The following is a 26,493-nucleotide window of genomic DNA, read 5'->3' as shown; positions in this document are numbered from 1 at the left end:
AACTTATATTGCGCAACATTTAAATGTGCCAAAAAAAGTTTTTAGACATACTATGCTTGATTTAATAACACCATACTGCATTATTTGACCGCTTTTTATGACACGCTATGCTTGATTTGACAACACAATCTGCATTATTTGACCACTTTTTATGACACACTATGCTTGATTTGACAACACAATGCTCCATTATTTGATCGCTTTTTATGACACACTATGTTTGATTTGACAACACAATGCTGCATTATTTGACCGTTTTTTATGACACACTATGCTTGATTTGACAACACAATACTACATTATTTGACTGTTTTTTATGACACTAACTTATATTGCACAACATTTAAATGCGCAATATATGAGTCATAGATGACCTACTTGATTTGACAACACCATGCTCCATTATTTGACCGCTTTTTATGACACACTATGTTTGATTTGACAACATAATGCTCCATTATTTGATCGTTTATATGACACACTATGCTTGATTTGACAACACAATGTTGTATTATTTCAGGAATCTTATCCTATTGCGCAATATTTTCATGCGCAAAAGTATTGCGCAGTATTTTCATGCGTGATAAGGGTTAATCCCACGTTTTTTTAATGTTCACTTTTGCGCTCAAATTTTTCCTATTTAATATGAATGTTGGATGAGGGAAAAACTCATCCATTTCATAAGTTTAAGTCTTTTAAGTTCTTGAAAAAAATCAAACTTCGGAGAAAAAATGTCTTCTCCTTCTTCAACTATTAAGGTTTCTCTATTCTGGGATGGAGATATACTTGATGACAATAATACCGTCCGTTATAGTATCAAACCACAAGCTCATGTAAAGTTTCCAACATCCATTCTTGGTATCTTTGTAGGGGTTACACACCTGATATGAGTAATATTGCGCAAAACACTCAGTTCGGTGGAGTTGATCTTTCAACCAGGGAGTATAGGGTTAATGATTCAACCAGAAAAGTATGGAGACTAGTTTGTAGATGACAGTATCAAGGCTGTCAATGGATGCTTGGGGGAATTGTTAAGCCCGATGGTGTGTGGGTTATCACAAAATTCCACCAAAGTCACACTTGTGATATAGGACAAAATCGAGCAGATCATTTTAATTTAGATATAAATATGATTGCTCAAGTGCTACTTAAAGACGTTGCTGAAACCCCAAGGTAACCTATTTGACCTAGTTTATTATAATTCTTACATCAATTAAATTATCATTGCTAAATGTTGTCTATCTAAACTTGTGCAGGATCCCTATCAAAGATTGCATTAGAAACGTTAAGACAGTATATCATAAAACGATAAGCAAGAGAAAGGGATATCTTGGGCATAGGCCTGCGTTTGAAATGATTTATGAAAATTGGGAGGGCTCTTTCCAGACGTTGCTGAGGTATATTGCAGCTCTACAAAAATTCAATATTGGTACTGTTGTAGAGTGGAGGCTTATGCCTGGTAATATTCTCAACTTTGTGTTTTGGACATTCAAACCATGTATTAATGGTTTTGCTCACTGACGGCCAGCCATATCCATAGATGGCAAGCATGTATATGGTGCATACAACATCAAGCTACTGATTGTGGTACGAATGGATGCCAATGGGTCGATATTCCCTCTTGCTTTCGCAATTACCGCTAACGAGAACTACGAGACATGGGGGATGTTTATATTATTAAGGATCGTATGGGCATATACGTGCTATCGGATCGACATCAAGGCATATTGCACAATATGTCTACTTTGGAGGGGTGGCAACCTCCCTTTGCTTACCATCGCTATTGTTTAAGGCACATAAAGGCAAATTTTCAAACGAAGTTTGGAAACAGCACACTCAACAAATTGATGTGGGCGGTTGTGATGGAGCATCAACAAAAAAAATGGCTTGTAAGGATGGAGACGATCAAGGCAGTGAGTCCAGAAGCATATACTTAGTTGAAGAATATCGAAGTTGAAAAATGGGCATTACATGCTGATGAAGGCAAGAGATGGGGATGCTTACAACAAACAGGTCGGAGTCATTCAATGGTTTGCCAAAATCTGCTCGGAGACTACCTATTTCTGTAATGGTGAAAATGACTTTCATGCAAGGTAAGGAGCGGTTTGTGACAAGAACAAAGCATGCCTAGCAGAGGGTGGGAGATGAATGCCAAAATCAAAAAAAATGATGGAGCTGTTGACACCTACTTTTCACCTCATAAAACGCGTATTTTAATTTTCAAATTTTCCGAGTCCAAGACCGAGTAAGGATGCCCTTAAAAAAAAAATCCCGAGAAAATTGCAAAAGCTGACGTATAATTATTATTCCATAAAAATTAACGATTACAAGAAATTACGAGTTATTTACTTTCACAAATATGATTTGCAAATAAGATACATATCCCGCTTCATCTAACTTGGAAAAATTGTTAATTAAAACGACATATGAATTACGGTTCATTTTTTACCGCATTTTTGACTTTTTTAAATATTACTCGGAAGTATATCAATATTGGGATCGTTTTGAAGCTCGTGTTTCAAAACAACGTATTATGATTTTTATTTCGTCAAAATATTATTTTACGAGGGGTGTATTAGACTAATTAACCTAAAACTATATAAAAACTATGCTACATTTTTATAAAATAAAAAAAATAAAAAAAGAGGGAATTTTATCCATTTGTACCTTTGTTGGTACTATTTGGATAAGGTATTTTTGGAGAGAAAAGAACGGCCAAGTGGCCTATTTTTATCCATAGAATTCTAAATGCTTAGTTGGATGATTTTTGAAAATTTGAATAAGGATTTTGGGGGGGAAAGCTATGGCACATGGCCAAATTTTGTCCATAGAATTCTAAATTGGCTTGCCTACAAATAGTAGGGATGGACATTAAACTCGGGGGTCACGTTTATTTATTTTTTTTGAGAAAAAAAAAAAGGAAAAATTTTATCTTTCTATTCTGAGGGATGGGGACCACACAATAGAAAACAAAAAATATCCATCATCATCTTCCTAGAAAATGGTCACGGATGAGAAAAAAAAAAAGGAGGGACCCATAGCAATAAAAAACATATCACCACCTTCTTTCACTCCATTTTTTACCTTCACCATTTTCACCACCTAAAAACCCATTATTGAAACCACACACAAGAGAGGAAAAAAGAAAACAAAGAAAGGAAGTTCGAAAATTAGCAAAAAAAAAAAAAAAAACTAAGGTTTGATTTATATATTCAAAAACTTAGTATCCTATAAACACTCTTACTAAAAATACACAAAATATAAATACAATAGATATATATACATAGAAGAATACGGATATAAAAAATTTAAAAACACAAAGGGGTTTTCAAAGATTTGTGAAGTGTTGGTGCTTGAATTTGGTGGACTCAATCTCTCCTTTTGATCTTTAGGTTGCCCCATCAAAAGATAACCTCTTATTTCATCCTCTGTTTCATTTTTAGTTATGATTATATATTATTTATGATACTTGTGAAGTTGAAAAGGATCATGTGCTAGCCTAACTTTATTTACATGATTAAGTGAGTATCCTATGGATTTATTGCTATTTGAAAAAATGAAAATAAATGAGAAGTTTGATTTAGACAATGTTAAGTGATTTTAGGTTAGTTAAATTGATAAAAAATAAGAAAAAGAGTAGCTTAAGTTAGAATTTTGACATTGTGTTGGTAGATTTAGTATGATTTATTCAATGTTGTTAGCTTTTGATATAAACAAAAAAAAAAAGAGAAAGAATTTTACGTTGCAATTCATTTTATAAAAGTTATTTGCATTAATATTAGAACTTTTTAAATATTTGAAAAATAGTATATTATATAACAAATTTAGCCAATAATTAAACATGAGTAATGTCCCAAATGAAGGGATGAATTTTACTCTCTTTCTCCCACTAAATTAGGAATTGAATGCTAGAAGCTCTTTTTTCCTCTTTTCTCTCTTCCCAAACTAAATTCGGATTAAATGCTAGAATAATATTTTCTCTCTCTCTTCCCTATTTTCCACAAATGCTAATACCACTAAATTAGGGGCTCGATGATAAAACATCATAAAAAGCATGTTTTTATTTTATTTTGATGGTATAAGTACAATATAAGTAAGATCTTTGAGAATATGCATGATTATGCTTAATTAATACAAAAAATTATTGACAAAATTTATGGTCTGTTTATGATATTAAACATTTATACCAGAAAATATGTCATAATTATAAAAAGCTTAAAAAAAAATCATATGCTCATATATAACATATTTGTGATATATTCACCACTTAAAATTTAATTACAGCAATATATACTTGGGATATAAAAAACATGTCATATATTTTCTAGATATATATACATAAAATACACGGGTACTAATTTAACATACATCTAATATTTTTTTTTTTATATTTTTAAAAAGATGCATACATTCTTTTTCTGAACATAGATTGTTTGTATACTTGTGTGTGTATATATATATAGGAAGTTTTTTTTTTTTTTTTTTGATGAGTATATATGGAAGTTATCCTCTCTGCATTTGTCTTTTTGCTTATTTATAGGGTTATTAATTGGTGTCCTTATTAAATGGAATGTAATAAGTTGTTTTAATTATGAAATAAATCCTTAAATCTGTTAAGTTACATTAATTCTGCCAAGACACGGGTTATGTTTTTTTGGGGGGGTCAGATATTATTTAGTTAAAAATTATATGTTTAATTTTGTGCTAAAATTATGTAATGTCAAATTTAACATTTTCTAGTTATGAAACTTACTCAAAAAAAAAAAAAAAAAAAAAAAAAAACTTAGTTCTTGTGAGTTTGTTACTAATTCATAGCAACTATTGAGCCTTTTGCATAAATTGTCCTTTTAGTATGATAATTATGGGCTTGGCTTAAAAGCATTATAATTCATTTTGGCTTTGTAAATTAGATAATTGACCTCGGCCTATTACTAATGTTTTGTACACCTATATTTTGTGACCTCCCAAATTTATTGGTGGGTCTTTCGAGGCCCACTAACATTTCTAGATGTAAAATTTTCACAAACAGCTACTTTTTAGCTCCTTCTAACAATCTATAACTGCATGTTCTACATTTACAATTCGTAACTGGAGGACCCTATATTTAGCTAGTAGATACGTCGACTTAAATATAGGATAAATGTAACGGAAATACACATGCTGCGAAAACTGAAAGTGCTATATTTATGGAAACAAAATCTATTCCAATTTAAATTAAAGTCAGTTTTTAATGTTCCCTGATTCATGCAAATATCCTCCCATTCCATATCTGATCTCATATCTCATTCAAACAACTAACAAGATGTTATGTTATATTGGTGGTTTAATAAGATTTGAAAAGTTTACTCTATATAAACTGATTTGATCTTTTGTTTTGGATTTATATTTTAATAGTTGTATTTTGGCTATATTTTAGTTGCATTTTGCTGATCTGTTAGATACTAATTCTGGTTTACTGTTAACTATATTTCATATATATTTTACGTAAATTGGGAGTGTATTTAGATGAAATTTTAACTTCTGTAACATACTGTATATTAAAAGTGGACTTATGGAATATATCTAAGTTATATTTGTTGTATATTTCGACTGGATTTAAATGGTTAAATATACTACAAAAAATTACAGTTATGGTGAAGAACAATAAACACGAATTAACTGAAGAAACATGTGAAAAAAATAACAATACAAAATATACTTAAAATGCACATAAAATATAGATATGGTTAAGTCACAGATCTATAATAACTGAACTAAAATATACAAACGAACTAAATATACTGAAAATACAACATAAATATATAGGTTAAATACACGGTGAAACGTAAAATCAGTATAGAATCTTACCTTTTTTGGGAAGTAGATTTTAATTATGAGTGAAATTAATGAGTAGTTAATTAGAGATAAACAAGGAAGATGAACTATTGTAAAACTGATTTGAAATTGGAGGAAATTAAGGGATATTGGGCATAATGGCGTGTATTTAGGGGATAGGAGAGAGGGACGTTTTTTTGGCTTAAATTTAGAGGTGTGGGAAGTTATCAGACGAGTGGTAAAAAGTGGTAGTTTCTAGATCGAGTCAACCCCTATCATGGAAGGACTAAGGCCTTGGAGCATAATTTGGAGTGAAAATTTTTACTTATGCATTTTTCTGTTGGGTTTGATCGGCCCAACTCCCTATCTCTTTACTATTTATTTGTCAAAATTGATTAAATGTGATTTATTGGAACCCTTAAAAACTGTCATGTATTAGAGTTGCCAAAAAACCGTTTTCTAAATATAAAACTGATTTTTACAATTATTAGCATATACAAATGATTTTTGGGACAAAATAATAGACTTGGTTGATTTTGCGAAACTAGAGATAAAAAATGATTGTAGACCGTGCATATGGACATCTTGGACAAAATTGAACTTAAACTATTTTTTGGATCAACTTGGATTAAAAGGATAAAAATCTAAAAAAATATAAAATATGGTTAAAATATGGATAATAATAGTATGCCAAAAAATAATTTTAAGCTTAAACTAAAAAATCTTTTTCTTAAACTCGGGTGGGCTTACGTAGTTTTCTACTTAGGTTAACGCTTTCGGGTTTTAACCTAGGTGTTCTAGTCCGAAACCCAAAACACCCAATTTTGGGCAAACCTTTACCATTTTCATTTCTTGAAAGTGTTGTATTTTGCGTGAATGACCAACTTTTTATCGCGGGAATCTAAAACAAAAGCAGTTTTTTTATCAAAAACCATTTATATCTACAAGGCATACTATTAGAATCCGTAGGTCAATCGTATTTTATGGATCCTTAATATCGAGGTGCTGTTATACCCCATTTTAACCCGGGTTAGAGCGGAGTACAACATATTGGAGATTCCTAAATTGCTTTGTTTTAAGGAGTTGCCACCTAATTAATTTAACGGTGAATTAGGAAACCTAGATATTAACTAAGGTAAAACTAACTAAACCTCCGTTAATAGTCTGCTTAACCAGTATGATTCTAGGTAAGGGTTCTCTATTATCCTAAAGGGAAGGGGTTAGGCATCCTTTAGAATCCGTTAACTACGGTTATCCGGCCAAACTTAGGTTAATTAATTAAGGCTAAAGATGCGAATGCAGTGTTTGAATTTTAAGAAAAAAAAACGGCTAAGAAGTATTGCTAGATTTTAAGAAAATATGATGATATCGTGTAAAATAAAATTTACAGAAAATAATAGTTTGCATAAAAGATGAGTTTAAATGCTATTTGAGAATAAGACTTATAAAAAGCTGCTTAGACTTTAAATGAGAGCAATAATGATGCTATTTAAGATAATGCCTGTAAAAATATAGTAACTTATATAAAAAAAAAAAAAAAGATTTTAAATGCTGTTTCAAATAAAGCTTATAAATGTTGCTATTGCTTCAAAGGGAAGTATAATAATGCTAAAATAAGATTTGCAAAATATGATAATTTGCATATGAATAAAGGAAAATACGAATTTATGCGATATTTCAATAAATATTTGAAACAACTCAATAATGAGGTATTAATTGATTGTGCAATTTAAAAACAAAACATAAAAATAGCTAACGTGAACTTTCTTTGTCCTTTATTAATTATACTTCAAACATATGTGTAATTAACTCAAAACTAAAAAAAGTTATTTATAAAACATATTTAAGTTTATATCGCGTGTTAGTGACGTTTTGAAATGTGTTTGATAGTAAGGATAAATATGATTCCCTTTACTTAAAATATAAAGTCATGCCATTTTGCAAATCCATTATTCTAAAAAATAAATATTAGACATTTTTAACATGAAAAGAAGAAAGTGAAAACTTATGGAATTAATTTAGTCTTCCTTAAACTAACTACCCATTGCTAAAACTAAACTCACTAATTTCACTAAGGTTTATCTAAATTAACAAAACAAAAAATGTTAGCCATGTAATACAAATTAAATACATAAAGGAAATAAAATAGAGGAATGAATAAAATTGAATGGGTTCAGCCCATTCTTTGGACTGCTGCGATCCATTGCTATTGGGGTTTGGCCCAATTATTTTTAGACTGCTGAGGCTGTTCTTGTCTATTGGGCTTTGGCCCGGAATTTCGTTTCCATTTTTTCTTTGTTGCGGACAGAATTGATGGGAAATGATCCGAGAAGATTGCATTGGGCTTTTAGCCCAACATCGAATGCAGGAGAAAAACGAGTCACGCGGACTCGTATATGACAGTCATGCATAAAACGAAAGGAAAAGGATTAGTATATAATCAACGAATAAGACCAAACATCTATAATGTAAACTTAAAACAGATCAGTAGATTATGTATATATTGTGTATATATATTCAAAGCATACTTTATGTATACACATTCATAGGGATGTAAAGAAGGTCAATATTGGAAAGCTTTCAGTAGGCAACAAATGGTTAATTCAGCAGGCAGTAAATGGTTAATTCAAATGCGACAGTTTCAGCAGTAAACAAAAAAAAAACAACAACAGCCACCACCCAGTTGAATCCCACAGTTTCAGCAGTAAAATTTCAGCAAAAGACTCAGCTAAAAGCTATAGCAGAGATCTCCTCAGATTGTAGAACAACAGCAGCAGTTTTGTCAAGGTATCAGTAGGCTAATTAAGTCAAGGCATGGCATGGCATGGCATGAAGGATTCAAAAATAGATAAGAAGGCATTTAACAAACATATGCAATGAAGCAAGAAGAAGGACCTATGTGTTAACCAGTTACATCCAGATCATGATGCAAATGAGGTTATACCATATGCAGATGAGTAGGTGATCATTGAAAATGAGTTCAGATGAAGTGATGTACAGACAAAGAAACAAACGTGAAACATTTAAAGCTAAGGAGAAGAAAGGGGTGAGCAGGGTCACACTTAGGGGGGTTCAGGTTAATTCAAACACTCACGGTAATATAATGCAACGTATAGTCTAGCAGGCATGTCATTTAGGCAGATATTTTCAAGAGGTTAGTCTATGACATATGTACTTATGCAAGATAGGGCATAAGTAGATTTAATAATCTCAAGTCACAAAAGGCCATCAATTTCAGCTAAACTGAGCAGAATCACAGCTATGCATGTAACAACAAGAAGTTAATGGCAAAGCAACAAATGGTCAGGATAAATTCAGAATCATCTTTTGGAATCTTTGCACATATTAGATATAGGCAGGACCATGTTCAGGAATGAGATGAAGGTAGTAAGTATGTTAGCTTACATGAGGGTCACAATAGGATTACATGAATGGGTCTGGACTAAATCATGTGTTTATATGTGACAAGATCAACAATTTGAGTTTCAGGCAAAGCAACAATCACAATATGGTGGAACAGCACCTAAACTTCTTATTAGTAATATTATTAGTTCATAAGTTGCATAACTTAATGATTCATACACATTGATTTAGAAAGCACCAGTTAAACAGTTCCAATTTTAGTTTCAAGAAAATGAACCTTCATACAAAACTCAGACCAAACATTACTATTGTAATTACACACTTATCATTCTTTCCAGAGAAGGGGATCTCTAAACACCATAACACACCAGTAACTATTCCTATGGACAGAATTCAAACACTTTCATTTGACAATAAGCACCATGTTTTGGGTTATACACTCTTTTATCAAAGGATCAACTAAACCAATAAGAACCAACAAGTGCTTCAAGTCATACATGGTCTAATTAATCAGCAGCCATGCTTCCCAACTAACTAGAACATTATTCTCAAAATGCCACAACCAACAAACTAAGCAAAGCAGCAAAAATACATCAAGGCAGAAAGTCAGGAACAGATAAGGATCGAGTTGGCCTATCTAGGAAAAGGAAGAAAATGCAGAGGTGTTCTTCACAAACTTAGGCTCATTCTATCAATAAATGAAAGCATCCATACCATTGTTTCAGTCTTCAAGAATGTTTTGACAAGACGAGACCGTTGGAAACAAAGCATTTTCAGTTGGGGGGGGGGGGGGGGGAATCAGAGTAGACTATCATATTTAACAACCAATTGGCACTTAAGCAGATATGTAGCATAACAGGCCTTTTTCTGGGTTAAGAGCTACCATATTGCATGCTTTAATCAATACAAACAACCTCACAGTAGCCAACTAATTGCAAGTTTTATAGCCTATGATGCCCAATTCTATATTTAATTTAATTGCTTACAGAGGCGAACAAACAGAACAACAAAGTATTTTGTATCGAAATATGGAGGCAACAGACACCAGCTAGGCTTAACACTACACTCTCATCAAATGAAAGCATCTGTTTCCTTCAAACTGAGCGGCTCCCTTAGTATAGTATTGCCCTCATATTATAGTAGCCAACAACTTAACAGAGAAAAACACAATGATGGGCATAGAACAGCAGCAAAGTTCAACCCATCGACATATCTAAGACATACGAAAGGCACTAAAAAAAAAGGGGGCCACAACATTCGACGAACATCACCTAATACACATACTAAATTCATATTCAATTTGGCATACAAAGATGCCTGGAAACTGCAAGATATACGAAGAAAAAGGAAAATCACGGCATGAACTAATTTCCATTACTGGTTAAATTGATTCATATAATCTTTACTCTTTTTTAAACTAAAATCAAAACTAAACACGAGTATGATTCAACACAGACTAACTATTCTAACATATATACATATATTTAGACTATATACACAGATCACATAGAATCAGTAAAATGAACTGCAACAGAACTATTAATCCTAAAATAAATTGAAAGGCACCAAAAGGAAAAGGAGAATCACCTCTTTTGGGTGCAGCGAAATGGGGTGTGGGGTTTCAGATTTACCTCGAAGACTACCCAAATCCGAGCTCGAGAGGCTCGGATTCACAACAACAAATAGAGCAGACGAAAACGAGAATTGTTTTGGGGTTTTTGACTTGATATCTTGAATTATCACAACTAACTGCAGGCTTAATATTTTTGGGACTTTTGTGCGGCTCAAAGAACTCTATTTTCAGGGAATTTCCACCACCGGAAAATTCGTTATTTTCAGGGGATTTCGCCAATGGAAAAACTTGTTCTTTTCAGGAAATTTCGGGGTTCAAGATCTGTATCCCTTTTTTTGGGGGGCTTTGGTTCGTTTTTTTCTCTTCTCCTCCTCCTCGTCGTTCCTCTTTATAGGTTTTTGCCTGCTTGCTTTTTTTTGTTTTTTTTGCGCTTGAAAAAGGGAAGGAGCGGGAGAGAGAGAGGAGTGGGGGACAAGGGTGAGTGGGGAGCGGAGAAGAAGGAAGGAAAAGGGGGGCAGTGGGAGCGGCGGCGAGGGAGGCGGGAAAGGGAGAAGGAGGAAGCGGCGGAGGGAGTGAAAAAAGAATGAAGGGAAACCCTAGGGTTTCCCTTATGTTGAAGCTGATGCGGGTTGGACCCGGTTCATTTATGGACTGGGTTGATTTTTGGACTGGGTATTAAGAGAATGGCCAGGGAATTAAAAACATGGACTGGTCTAAAAATTGAGATAAAAATATGGGCTAGCCCAAAATATTTAGGAGCTAATTGGACTTTGATTCGGGGTCCGATAAATCAAAATACGGACCGAGTGCAAGAAATAGTTTGGCTTCTAAATTTGAAATAAGAGACCCATTTTAATTAACGATGTATTAAGGGTGCCAGAATATCACCTAATATAGAAATATGTAATTATAAAAAGACCCGGGTAAAAATTACATGATGTCGCAAATGACCGTGCAATAATATTTAATAACAAACGCTATCATTAAAATGTGCGAAGTAAATGCGATGCGTATGCGGAAGTTGGTAGAAACATTGAGAAATGCAAGTTTGAATAATACTAAATAATGGCAGCAAATAAATAACGGTATTAATACTGCTAATAACAATAATGATAATGGTAATAATGATAATATTGATGATAATGGTGATAAAAAATAATAATAGATATAATAATAATAATAATAACAAATATTGATAATTAAAAATGATAATAATTAATAATAATAAAGATGATAATAATTAATAATAAAATAATAATAATAAATAACAATTATTGATAGTGGCAAAATGTTAATAAATTAATAATAATAACAATAATAGTGGTAATAATAAGATAATAATGATAATAATAAGAAATAATAATGATGATAATAATAATAATAAATAACAATTATTGATAAAACAATGATAATAATTATTAATAAAAATAACGATGATAATGATGATTAATAATTGATAACAAAATAACGCTAATAATAATGATTAGTAATTAATAATAATAATAATAATAATAATAATAATAATAATAATAATAATAATAACAATAATAATAACTGTAGCGGGATAATAAAACGTGGGTGTTAATAAAAGACTAATAATTATAGTAAAATTTAAATGCATATTTTTTAATTTCTCAAAACACTAGAAGTATTAATAGGTATTTCGGGGAGAGGCGGGACAAAATTGGGTGTCAACAACTTGTCCCTCTTTGCCTGACAATGATGAAAGAATTTTTGGGCAAAGACGTTGACTTAGTAGCCTATTTTGTCCCGGCTAAAGGATTGTGGAGGACTAAGGGTAAAGAAAATTACGGCCGAACTCTGGTTTCTGAATCGCCTACATATCTCGGGTTGCACGAGAATCAGGCCGTGTGTAGTTCTGGGATGACTACGACACCTATGACTGGCAACTCATGATTTGATGCGAATCTTCGCAAAAAATATTGTCCCAGTGTCGAATTATGATGACACTGGGTATTGTGATAGAACCCTAAAAATTGATTGTGCTGGAATGTGAACGGGAAATTTGAATTTGGAGCCGAGTGTTCGAGGTAGATCTTTGACCCTTGTCGAGAAGTCTGCTTGTCCTTCCCGACGTATTGCCCCAGTTCGCTGCCGAAGACATAGTTCCACGTTGCGCTAAAGCTCCTGCGAAACTAAAAACTAGATGAAAATAGTCAGTAAGAATAAATATTGAAATATAGCGACGCAAATGCGGTGCAATGTCCTTATGCTTTAATTTGAAAGGGCGGTGCATGGCCCATATAATGTATGAAAGGCGGTGCTTAGGGCGGTGCGCAGCCTATGCAGAAATTTACAAAGGGCGGTGCATGGCCCATGTAATAGATGAAAGCGATGCAAAGGGCGGTGCGCAGCCCATGCTGAAATTTAAAAGGGCGGTGCATGGCCCATGTAATGTATGAAAGGCGGTGCTCAGCCTTATGCAGAAATTTACAAAGGGCGGTGCATGGCCCATGTAATATATGAAAGGCGGTGCATGACCTTATGTAGAAATTTAAAAGGGCGGTGCATGGCCCAGGCAATATATGAAAGCGATGCGAAGAGCGGTGCGCAGCTCATGCATCATATGAAAGGCGGTGCATGGCCTTATGCAGAAATTTAAAAAGGGCGGTGCATGGCCCAGTAAATATGAAAGCGATGCGAAGAGCGGTGCGCAACTCATGCATCATATGAAAGGCGGTGCATGGCCTTATGCAGAAATTTAAAAGGGCGGTGCATGGCCCAGGCAATATGAAAGCGATGCGAAGAGCGGTGCGCAGCTCATGCACCATATGAAAGGCGGTGCATGGCCTTATGCAGAAATTTAAAAGGGCGGTGCATGGCCCAAGCAATATATGAAAACGATGCGAAGGGCGGTGCGCAGCCCATGCATCATATGAAAGGCGGTGCATGGCCTTATGCAGAAATTTAAAAGGGCGGTGCATGGCCCAGGCAATATATGAAAGCGGTGCGAAGGGCGGTGCGCAGCCCATGCATCATATGAAAGGCGGTGCATGGCCTTATGCAGAAATTTAAAAGGGCGGTGCATGGCCCAGGCAATATATGAAAGCGGTGCGAAGGGCGGTGCGCAGCCCATGCATCATATGAAAGGCCTTATGCAGAAATTTAAAAGGGCGGTGCATGGCCCAGTAAATATGAAAGCGATGCAAAGGGCGGTGCGCAGCCCATGCATCATATGAAAAACGGTGATTAATGCAGGTGCAGTGCAATGCGGCTGTAAGCACACGCAGTGGCAAAAAAATAAAAACAATGTATTCGAAAGCAATACAAAATATTTGTGCGTTGATATATATTTGAAGAAAATAATTTGCAAGATTAGCTTATGGTGATCGCCGAAAGTTATTTATATTTGAAGACATAATTGATAGAAGAATGCTCAAACCGTTTGACGCGCCATCATTTCAAGGTCGTGCCTATTTCGCTCCTGCAACTTGGCAACCTGCATCCAAAGAAAATTTGTAAGTTTGGGGAGGGGGTTGATTCGCGTTGACTTGGGGATCTGGCTCTTGCGCTTCGTGCCTCCAGCTTCGTATGAACTTGTAACCTCCGCTCATTTTAAGTCTTGGCCGACTAGTAAACAGTCTGATTAGAATCATATTATTTCGAAAAAATAGACATAGTAAACTATATGTATGGTGATAAATAATTTTGCTGAACTCGGAACTGTGACACATTGTGAAACAAAGCGAATGCCCCTTTTCTGAAGTTTTCTTCTGCCCGACGACTCTGTCGAACAATATTCTCCCGAGTCTGTCGATGTTGTCTTACGGTGATCCCTTTTTTAAAAAAATTGTCCCAGTTTCTGGTGCAAGGGATGTTGATCTTTTCAAAATGGCGAGACCGAGCCTACATAGGCTGCCTACGTATCCCACTAGGGGAATCAGGTCGAGCGTAGTTCAAATTACAAGCGGAAATAAAATTAGAATTTTGAAGTGATGTGACCGAGGCCTATGCGGGCCGCCTACGTATCCCCCATGGGAATCAGGTCAGGCATAGTTCATAATTACAAGCAGAAATAAAATTGGAATTTTGAAGTGATGTGACCGAGGCCTATGCGGGCCGCCTACGTATCCCCCATGGGAATCAGGTCAGGCGTAGTTCATAATACAAAAAGGATATTGAGGTTTTGTGAGAACGTGACCGAGGCCTATGCGGGCCGCCTACGTATCCCCCACGGGAATCAGGTCAGGCGTAGTTCATAATACAAGAAAAAAAATAAAATTCGAGAGAAATTCTATCTTAAAGACCTTACCCGATATAGGTTTGTCATGCGTCCCGCTAAGGGAGAGTAGTGCTATTACATGGAAAAGTGTTGAAGAATATTTCATGCAAATAAAAGAAGGTTTCTAAATATAATATCTCTTGACGGCATCTGCGTTGATAGCTTTCGGCCAAATTTCGCCATCCATTTCTGCTAGGATTAATGCTCCTCCAGTCAATACCCGATGAACCATATAAGGTCCCTGCCAGTTAGGTGCAAATTTTCCTTTGGCTTCATCTTGACATGGGAATATGCGTTTCAGTACCAATTGCCCTGTTTTGAATTGCCTCGGTCTTACCTTCTTGTTGAAAGCTTTGGCCATTCTATTCTGATAAAGCTGTCCATGATAAACGGCATTCAATCTCTTTCCGTCAATGAGCATCAATTGTTCGTATCGATTCTGCATCCACTTAGCGTCACTTAACTCAGCTTCTTGGATGATTCTCAAAGATGGTATTTCTACCTCAGCAGGTAACACCGCCTCTGTCCCATAGACCAAAAGATAAGGTGCTGCCCCCGTTGAAGTTCTCACAGTAGTGCGATAACCGAGGAGAGCTAACGGCAGTTTTTCGTGCCAATGCCTGTAATTATCGATCATCTTCCTCAGTATTCTTTTGATGTTTTTGTTCGCTGCTTCGACTGCCCCATTCATCTGAGGGCGATAAGGAGTGGAATTGCGATGAGTAATCTTAAATGTCTCGCAAATCTCCCGCATTAGATCACTGTTAAGATTAGCTCCATTATCTATTATAATTGACTCTGGGATTCCGAATCGGCAAATAATGTTGCTCCGAACGAAATCTGCTACCACTTTCTTTGTTACCGACTTGTGCGAAATTGCTTCCACCCACTTTGTGAAATAATCAATGGCTACCAAAATGAACCTGTGTCCATTCGACGCGGCTGGCTCGATAGGACCAATGACATCCATACCCCAAGCTGCGAAAGGCCACGGAGAACTTGTCACATTTAATTCATTTGGCGGAACCCGAATCAAATCACCATGAATCTGACATCGATGACATTTCTGCACGAAACGAATACAATCTGATTCCATAGTCATCCAGAAATAGCCTGCGCGAAGGATTTTCTTGGCCAGATTAAAGCCATTCATATGAGGCCCACATGTACCGCCATGCACTTCTTCAATCAACCGAGCCGCTTCTTTAGCATCAACACATCTTAATAATCCTAAATCTGGAGTCCTCCTATGCAGGATTTCTCCACTTAGGAAGAAATGGTTTGCTAATCTCCGAAGCGTTTTCTTCTGAACACTGGTTATGCCTTCCGGATAGTCTCCTGTCTTAAGATATTTGTTAATGTCATAGTACCAAGGCTCTCCATCAGGCTCTTCGTCCACATAGAAGCAATATGCCTGTTGATCGTGCACATTTATCTTGATAGGATCTATGCGATTCTTGTCCGGGTGCTGAATCATAGAGGACAGAGTGGCCAAAGCATCAGCGAACTCGTTCTGTGTCCTTGGAACGTGTTTGAATTCCACCCTGATGAATCTCTTACATAAATCTTTCACGCAATGCAAGTATGGCAGTATTTTCCCGTTCTTAGTGGTCCATTCGCCTCGCACTTGATGAACCAGTAAGTCTGAATCGCCTATAACCAAAAGTTCCTGTATATGCATATCAGCGGCCATTCTGAGGCCAAGAATACAAGCCTCATATTCTGCCATATTATTGGTACACGGGAACTTGATTTTGGCTGAAATGGGATAGTGCTGTCCTGTCTCTGAAATCAAAACTGCTCCAATGCCGACCCCTTTAGCATTTGCCGCCCCATCGAAAAACAGTCTCCACCCTGGGTACTCTTCTGCGATATCTTCCCCGATGAACAACACTTCTTCATCCGGGAAATAGGTTTTAAGGGGTATGTATTCCTCGCCCACAGGATTTTCTGCAAGATGATCAGCTATCGCCTGCCCTTTGACAGCCTTTTGAGTAACATACACAATATCAAACTCGCTCAACAACATTTGCCACTTAGCTAGCTTCCCCGTAGGCATAGGCTTCTGGAAGATGTACTTGAGTGGGTCCATCCTTGAGATGAGGTAAGTAGTATATGCAGACAAATAATGTCTCAACTTCTGTGCAACCCAAGTCAAAGCACAACAGGTGCGTTCCAATAACGTATACCGTGCCTCGTAAGGTGTGAACTTTTTGCTCAAGTAATATATTGCTCGCTCTTTCCTTCCTGTTTTGTCATGTTGACCTAATACACATCCAAACGCGTTCTCAGATACGGACAAATACAATAGCAAAGGTCTTCCAGCTTCTGGAGGCACCAAAACAGGCGGGCTAGACAAATATTCTTTGATTTTGTCAAAGGCTCTTTGGCAATCTTCAGTCCATTTGGTAGGAGCGTCCTTCCTCAATAACTTAATTATTGGTTCGCATATCACCGTTGATTGCGCTATAAATCGATTGATGTAGTTGAGACGCCCGAGGAAACTCATCACATCTTTCCGACTCTTTGGGGCAGGCAACTCCTGAATGGCCTTTATCTTCGAGGGGTCTAACTCTATGCCCCTTCTGCTCACAATAAAACCCAACAACTTCCCTGCAGGAACACCGAATGCACATTTTGCGGGGTTCAACTTCAGATTGTATCGCCTCAACCTGTCGAAGAACTTTCTCAAATCCGTCAGATGGTCTGAGCTCTTTCGCGACTTGATGATGATATCATCCACATAGACTTCAATCTCTTTATGGATCATATCATGGAAGATGGTGGTCATGGCTCTCATGTACGTGGCCCCTGCGTTTTTGAGCCCGAAAGGCATCACCCGATAATAATACACCCCCCAAGGTGTGATGAATGCTGTTTTCTCTGCATCTTCCTCGTCCATCAGGATTTGGTGATATCCCGCGTAGCAGTCAACAAAAGACTGCAACTCATGCCTTGCACAATTATCAATGAGCATATGGATATTTGGAAGGGGAAAGTCATCTTTCGGACTGGCTCTGTTGAGATCCCGATAATCTACGCATACCCTAACCTTGCCATCCTTCTTTGGCACGGGAACGATATTGGCTAGCCAAGTGGGGTACATCGTAGTTCGAATGACCTTGGCATCAAACTGCTTGGAGATCTCTTCCTTGATTTTTAAGCTCAAGTCTGATTTAATGTTTCTTTTCTTTTGCTTTATCGGAGGACAGGATGGATCAAGAGACAACTTATGCGAAACAATGTCAGTGCTCAATCCGGGCATATCATCGTAAGACCAAGCGAACACATCTATATATTCCTTCAGGAGTTTGATCAATTCTTCTCTCTGCGACGGGGTCAAATGGACACTGATTCTCACTTCCATAATGATTTTTGAATTACTCAAATTTATAATTTCCGTTTCATCCAAATTTGGTTTCGGCTTATTTTCAAAATACTCAAAATCCTTAGTTAATCCCTCGGGTTGCATATCCCCTTCATATTCTTCAGAATCTTGCTCGGAATTTCCTACGGGCTTGCTTGTTTCATTATGTGTCACATTCACAGTATCGGCAGATTTGTTAATTTGATTGCTGAAAAATAAAAGAAAATTAATTAAGCAAAGACGGAAAAAATATAAATAAAAGCATGGCTTGAAAATTGCATTTGAACTTCAAAGTTTAGAGGCAAAAATAACAAAAGCATAGACACGATTCAGGCCTCAATTTCAAATCGTGTCTGTTTCATCAAATGCTGAATACAATTAGTCTACCAAGACTCCCGGAGAAACGGGGGCGGGTTACAAATCCAATTGTTCAAACGACATCCTGGCTCTGCATCCCGGATAGTCGGGTCTTCAGAATACCCATCCGAAACCATACCGCATTCAGTTTCTTCTTCGGTGATGAATAAGTGTTTAAAACTTTCCAGGAGTTTGTCTTCAAGCGTTTTCTCTGGTGCTTGGGCAGCGGAAGCCTTAAGAAATGACTGATTCAGGCAAGGGACAGGCTTTGGCAAGGGAATGTCACTTCTTCTTTTGAGACTAGCCGAAGCAATCTCTTCGGGGGTGGGCTCATATCCGAGACCGAAAGTATGCTTATGCCCGGGCAGTTGAATTGGTTCCACAATTCCATTCAAGTTCGGACCAAGGCCTTGACCGGGTCGGAAGCCATTCTTCAGCATCTCCCACGCCACCATCATAAGTACTTGTGGCAATTCCATTCTTTTCGCTTAAGCAGTGCACACATTCTCCTTAATATGGAAAACCGATCCGTCTAGCCTTTCCACACTTTGAATAGGAGGAATTGAACATTCCGGGTATAAAGAATTGTTGCCTTCTCCATGGATCACTATTTCTTGGTGATTCCACACAAACTTCAGGCTCTGATGCAAAGTGGAAGGAACCGCGCCAGCCATGTGGATCCATGGTCTCCCGATCAGCAGGTTGTAACAAGTAGATATGTCCATCACTTGGAACTTCACAATGAACTCCACAGGCCCAATCTCCAGAAACAAATCGATCTCTCCGACAACATCTCTTTGGGCTCCGTCAAATCCTTTGACGCTGACTTGACTGTCACGGAGTTTCCCGACGTCTATCCCTAATGCTCGTAGAGTGGCAACAGGACATATATTCACAGCAGAGCCTCCGTCGACCAATACTTTGGAGATGAACTTATCCCTGCATTTGATGGTGATGTTCAATGCTTTGTTATGCCCCAAACCTTCAGGTGGCAACTCGTCGTTATGAAAAGAGACCCGGTGGGCCTCAAGGATCTCCCCTACCATAGCCGATAATTTCTCACTGGAAATCTCGGCCGGAACGTAGGCTTCGTTCAGTATTTTCACTAGAGCGCTCCTATGAGCTTCAGAACTCATCAATAATGCGAATAAGGAAATCTGAGTTGGCGTTTTCTTCAATTGTTCTACAACAGAATATTCCTTCGTTGGCATTTTTCTCCAGAATTCTTTGACTTCAGCTTCTGTAACGGCCTTCTTCGGACCATTTTCCTTGCTTGACGCCCCTCGTGCTATCTCTTCGGGGGCATTGCACCGTCCAGACGTAGTCATTCCGGTGGCAACGGCTTCCACGACTACTCTTCCTTTCCCTTTGTCTCTTTCACCAGATTGATAATCCCAGGGGACTGCTTTGGTGTTGCGAGAAGGTGTTGGGGCAACGAAAGCTGTGATCCTGGGCCTTGGGGTGAGCACTTCGAATGGGGCCCTCTTTTGAACCGTGATTATTGGAGCAACACAAGCCGACGATTCAACCTCCTCCCTTTCTTTAATTGGCACGATAGTCCCCTCCAGATTGCAATCTTCATCAAGGGTGTTCATGTGCACATTTGCATCGCCATGATTCGGCAGCGGATTGTTGTTTATGTTCGGGGGAGCTTCCTTAAGCTGTATGACCCCTTCCTTGATCAACGTCTCAACTCTATCCTTGAGAGAAAAACAGCTTCCGGTATCATGCCCTGCGATTCCTGAATGATATGCACAATGTTTAGTCCCGTCATACCATCCCGGGATGGGATCAGGAGTTCTTCCTTGAATCGGTTGGAGTATCCCTGCCATTTTCAGCCTTTCGTACAGTTGGGCTAAAGGTTCGGCTAATGGTGTGTAAGTTTTGGTTGGTCTTCTTTCGACATTTGGGCGTGGTCTAGGGGTGTTTTGTGGGCGATTTGGTGAATGGTACTGGGGTTGCGTTGCGTAGATTGGACGGTGTTGTGGCGGGTTTTGGTAGGAAGGTGACCGGGGTGAGTAATATGTTGGTTGAGTATGATAGACCGGAAGGGGGGTAGGTGGGGGTTGGTAATAAGGCTAAGGTATTTGGGTGTACTGGCTGTAGTGCGAGGGCTGGGGTGAAGAATATTGGCGGGTTGATTTTGGGGTGGGTCTTTGATCTTGGATGGCCATGACCGGGGATACTCCGTCTCTCTTTTTCTTAGCAGGGTCCGCCTGAATGGCCTTACTTGTGGCCTGCAAGGCCGCAAGATTTGTAACTCTTCCTGTTTTTATCCCTTCTTCTATGAAGTCCCCCATCCTGATGACTTCAGCAAACTTCTGCCCAATGACACTTAACATTCTCTCATAATATGTGGGGTCCTTTAGAGATTGTACGAAAAGCATCGTCATTTCACTCTCTGCCATTGGAGGCTGGACTTTTGCCGCCTCTGCTCTCCAGCGCATAGCGTATTCCCGGAAAGTTTCTGTTGATTTTCTCTCCAGCTTCATCAAATAAAACCGGTCCGGGATAGTCTCAGTGTTGAACCTGAATCTGTCCATGAATTCCTGGGCCATATCTCCCCAACTGTGCCACCTCTGCGGGTCTTGGTATGTGTACCAATCGAGTGCCTCTCCAGTTAAGCTCTTTATAAACAGTTTCATTCTGATAGCTTGATTTTTACCCACTCCGACAAGCTTATCGCAATATGATCTCAAATGAGCCCGAGGGTTTCCCTTCCCGTCGAACATGTCAAACTTCGGCACCTTATATCCAGCAGGTAACTCAATGTCCGGGTGAATGCACAGATCTTCATATTCAAGTCCTTCACATCCCCTGTTGGTTTGGATGTTCCTGACTGCCTCCCTCAGACTGCGAAGCTCTTTTGCCACATCTTCGTCCGCTCTTGCCCTAGCTTCCCTTTCCAACTCTTCATAGGGGTCAACTTCTGGATGTTGCAAGGCCTGTGCCTGGGTAGTGAAAGGATGAGCTTCTGCCGCATACTGTGTGTTATGGCTGGCAATATGCGCCAATGGTGTATGGTGAACTTTTGGTAGTTTTGGGTATGTGGGTTAATTTGGGTAACTGCAGGTTGAGGAATGTAAGGAGTAGCGAAAGGTTGTGAATTGGTTTGTTGGAAGTTAATTTGCTGGAGGTTGGCTTGTTGCTGGTCATTTGGTTGTGAAGTAGTTTGTTGTATGTTGGCTTGTTGCGGGATGGTTTGTTGTTGGATAGTTTGTTGCGGGATGGTTGGTTGCGGGTGGATCTGGTGTGGAATGGTTTGTTGTGGATTTGACTGTTGTGAGGCGGATTGTTGGTTAGTTTGTTGGGGGTTGGAGGTATTTGGATGGACTGTGTAAAGCGGAGGGTTTGAGGGAGAAGGTTGTGGAGCGGGTGAATCGACAGGCGAAAAGGATGGTGGAATTGTTGTGTTTGTTCTTTGCTCAGGGTGAGGGGCGTTCAAAGTGATGGACAGATTGTTGAGATTCCGCAGTCGCTCAATTTCGGTCTGCATATTGGCCATTTGCTGCAACAATTGGGCAATGAGTTCATCATTTCCCCCTCCTGAAGCCTCAGGTTCCTCTCTTGGAAGAGTGACGAGTCCCAAGCCAGTCTGTTCGGATGCCCCTGAATCATTCATATTACCGGATGTTCGTGCTTTTGATCTCGTGAAGTACGGGTGGTCTGCCAGTTCACAGTCAACGCGAATCAACCTCTGGGGGATAGTAAAAAATAAACCTTTTAAGAATGAAGAAAGTTGTGTTAGTATGATCCGAATGATTGTTGTTTAAAATAATATGGAGATTTAGCAGATAATGTTGAAATAAGCACATGTTGCATAGCAAATAGGCACATATTGCGTAGCAAACATACATTAAATAGCAAACAAAACATATTGCAAACAAACATATATTGAATAGCAAACAAAACATATCGGAAGGAAATCAATGCGTCCTATTATGCAAGGGACCTTTTGTGCCAAAGGTAGGCCTAGCGTGGATTTGAAGGATAACATATGTAGTCATGTGTCATTCCAGTGTGCTATTAATTGAAAGCCCAAAACGAATACAATCCCAATGCAAAAGAAATTATTACAATCGCTATTGAACAAGTTAACTAAAATGAAGCTGGCCCTTCGTCGCTCTTGAACCTCTTGGTTGCCCGAATTGACTGATCGATCTTTCGGCGATTCTGGGCAAGGTATGACATAGCTAGAACACCCCCTGTTTTGATGCCTTCTTTGATACAAGTATCGCCCTGTTCAGCCAGAAGTGTATCCAACTCTTGCATACTTTGCTCGTAACTAAGTGCTTGCTGCTTCCAATTCTCTGCTTCCCTTTCCTTTTCCTTAAGTTGCACATGATGCTCGGCTTCAGAAACAAGACTTTTCTTACGCAATTGTCGGAGTAATATGCATGCTTCGGCTTCCCCATCCTTAATCCGATCTTTCAAACTAACACCGGGTTTGATTGATTCCTCCAAATCAGCGGCCAGCCATTCCACATAGTTGTCCTCGCACCCAGCTTGGTATCTATTTGGCTCAACTGAATCTGTTTTTGTGGTCTCTTTCAATTTCCACATGCGAATAACCTCTTTTGCAAAAGGAATTTTCCCTTCTTTGTAGTCAACACAGTAATGACTCATATCTGCCACTAAAGGTATGTTTTGCTTCCTCCCTGATTGTCTCAAAACTCTCAGCGGGGCGTAAGGCTGCAAACCTCGAAGTCCTATCAAGACCAAAAATGGCACGATCTTCGTTCGAAACACCAAAACCTCAGACGGAAACCAACTGAACATCCATTGCATCGAGTCATCGTTCAAATGGCTAAGAAATTCTACCCACTCTTTCACACACTTTGGTTTCTCAAATGATTTTGCTGTCAAGATAGCGCCTGGAACATGACCCAGAATGTGATTCTCACCCATCGGCTTCTGGAACGCTAGACCCCCGTTGACTTTCTGAAGATGTTCCATCAGCCAAATTTGCAGAAGCAAGTTGCATCCTTCAAAATGCTTATACCCGCGCTTACAACGCCCTAATGCTCGGTAGATATCTGCCACGACCATAGGGACCAGAGTGTAGTGTTTCCCGTCGATGCCACCAAAAAGAGCCTTAGTTACAATAACAAGATGGGTGTGAATGTCTTTTGTGGTTCCTTTAGGAAATACTATAGTCCCTAAAAAACATACTGCGAAAGCGAAGCACCGTTTCTGCTTCCAAGAGTCATATGAGAAGAATTCATCCTGATGATCGACGAAACTCCTTTGATAACCGAATCTGTGATACAAATACTCGAGTGGTATCATAGACTTCTGCAAACATTCCACACCTTTATCCTCTCTGAACCCGAAGCTGTCAGCAAATTCTTTTGGTAAAGGTTGCCTCGGAATAATCATGCCACAATTTTGCCATTTTCTTGGTTTACGTAATAATGCCACATTTTCTATATAGCCTCCTATTTCCTCTAACAACGGAGTCATCTCAATGTTGCCAAATCTAAACACGACCCTCTTTTCATCCCAAAACACAGTTGCAGCCTCGATGATGTCTCTGCAGGGCTGGATATCCATCAAAGACGGTAAGTGTCCCAATGCTCCACGTACAACCCGCTGTCCGTAATCCCCCAAATCAACCCACCATGCTGTTAGTTGGGAAGGGACGCTCAAAACCATGCTGAATCTCGGGTAGGCATTGTGTTGACTCATGGTTACCTGTGTTCACAAATGGTTAGTTCTACCTAAATACCACATGGTCCACATAACGCACATTCATCCTACAAATCAATGCACATAACGTGATAACCGTCGCTCGAGGTCGTAGACCCACCTGGACATTTTGGAAGAGGTTGACTAATGGACTTAATACACCCTGGGTATTAAGCCTCCTAGGTTCGTGCATGCCCTTAAAGGGTTTTGGCTTAGCTCTATCTTAGGCTGACTAGGAGTTGTTTTCCTATGACGCAAGGCTCCCCCAAGCGGACAACTTGGGAGTGGAAAGTCCGTGGCCGTCGACTGCACCGCTGATCGACTAAATCCACTAGACCAATCCAACTAAAGGGGTAATTTAGTAGTGCACGGGCGCAAATTGCGAAGCCGCTTTAAGTGTGTGAATATGTGTGAGTTTTCCAGGAGTGGAAGAAATATGAGCGGAATGCCAATTTAAGGAAAACAATAACATACATATTACATAGAAAATTTACATAATAAAATAATCACTTAAAAGAACATAAAAAAAAAATAAAAAAATAAAGCAACAATAAAGGCAAAAAAATAAAGAAAACAACCAAACATCCAACAAATTTAATTATTAACCTAAGTTGTTATGGTTAAGAACCTAAAATTCCCCAGCGGAGTCGCCAAAGCTGTTATACCCCATTTTAACCCGGGTTAGAGCGGAGTACAACATATTGGAGATTCCTAAATTGCTTTGTTTTAAGGAGTCGCCACCTAATTAATTTAACGGTGAATTAGGACACCTAGATATTAACTAAGGTAAAACTAACTAAACCTCCGTTAATAGTCTGCTTAACCAGTATGATTCTAGGTAAGGGTTCTCTATTATCCTAAAGGGAAGGGGTTAGGCATCCTTTAGAATCCGTTAACTACGGTTATCCGGCCAAACTTAGGTTAATTAATTAAGGCTAAAGATGCGAATGCAGTGTTTGAATTTTAAGAAAAAAAACGGCTAAGAAGTATTGCTAGATTTTAAGAAAATATGATGATATCGTGTAAAATAAAATTTACAGAAAATAATAGTTTGCATAAAAGATGAGTTTAAATGCTATTTGAGAATAAGACTTATAAAAAGCTGCTTAGACTTTAAATGAGAGCAATAATGATGCTATTTAAGATAATGCCTGTAAAAATATAGTAACTTATATAAAAAAAAAAAAGATTTTAAATGCTGTTTCAAATAAAGCTTATAAATGTTGCTATTGCTTCAAAGGGAAGTATAATAATGCTAAAATAAGATTTGCAAAATATGATAATTTGCATATGAATAAAGGAAAATACGAATTTATGCGATATTTCAATAAATATTTGAAACAACTCAATAATGAGGTATTAATTGATTGTGCAATTTAAAAACAAAACATAAAAATAGCTAACGTGAACTTTCTTTGTCCTTTATTAATTATACTTCAAACATATGTGTAATTAACTCAAAACTAAAAAAAGTTATTTATAAAACATATTTAAGTTTATATCGCGTGTTAGTGACGTTTTGAAATGTGTTTGATAGTAAGGATAAATATGATTCCCTTTACTTAAAATATAAAGTCATGCCATTTTGCAAATCAATTATTCTAAAAAATAAATATTAGACATTTTTAACATGAAAAGAAGAAAGTGAAAACTTATGGAATTAATTTAGTCTTCCTTAAACTAACTACCCATTGCTAAAACTAAACTCACTAATTTCACTAAGGTTTATCTAAATTAACAAAACAAAAAATGTTAGCCATGTAATACAAATTAAATGCATAAAGGAAATAAAATAGAGGAATGAATAAAATTGAATGGGTTCAGCCCATTCTTTGGACTGCTGCGATCCATTGCTATTGGGGTTTGGCCCAATTATTTTTAGACTGCTGAGGCTGTTCTTGTCTATTGGGCTTTGGCCCGGAATTTCGTTTCCATTTTTTCTTTGTTGCGGACAGAATTGATGGGAAATGATCCGAGAAGATTGCATTGGGCTTTTAGCCCAACATCGAATGCAGGAGAAAAACGAGTCACGCGGACTCGTATATGACAGTCATGCATAAAACGAAAGGAAAAGGATTAGTATATAAT

The 26,493-nt window shown here is 37.9% G+C and overlaps 2 protein-coding genes across 2 annotated transcripts; one reads left to right on the top strand and one right to left on the bottom strand.

The window, feature by feature from the left end:
* The first annotated feature begins 1,129 nt into the window (after positions 1 to 1,129).
* Positions 1,130 to 1,521, top strand: LOC132630243 (uncharacterized). The gene is made up of 2 exons (XM_060345833.1): positions 1,130 to 1,173; positions 1,257 to 1,521. Exons 1-2 carry the CDS (start codon positions 1,130 to 1,132, stop codon positions 1,519 to 1,521), a joined length of 309 nt encoding a protein of 102 aa, XP_060201816.1.
* A 13,547-nt stretch (positions 1,522 to 15,068) lies between these two features.
* LOC132633709 (uncharacterized) lies at positions 15,069 to 18,315 on the bottom strand (the record flags this gene model as incomplete). The annotated part of the gene is made up of 2 exons (XM_060350212.1): positions 15,069 to 16,335; positions 16,393 to 18,315. Coding segments are annotated over 2 exons (3,141 nt in total), but the record flags the coding sequence as incomplete, so codon positions are not given.
* Positions 18,316 to 26,493: the final 8,178 nt, after the last annotated feature.

Source organism: Lycium barbarum, chromosome 3, assembly GCF_019175385.1.
Source record: "Lycium barbarum isolate Lr01 chromosome 3, ASM1917538v2, whole genome shotgun sequence".
NCBI classification, from domain to species: domain Eukaryota; kingdom Viridiplantae; phylum Streptophyta; class Magnoliopsida; order Solanales; family Solanaceae; genus Lycium; species Lycium barbarum.
Note: the sequence above shows the minus strand (reverse complement) of the source record. Positions and strands in the feature narration are given on the sequence as shown.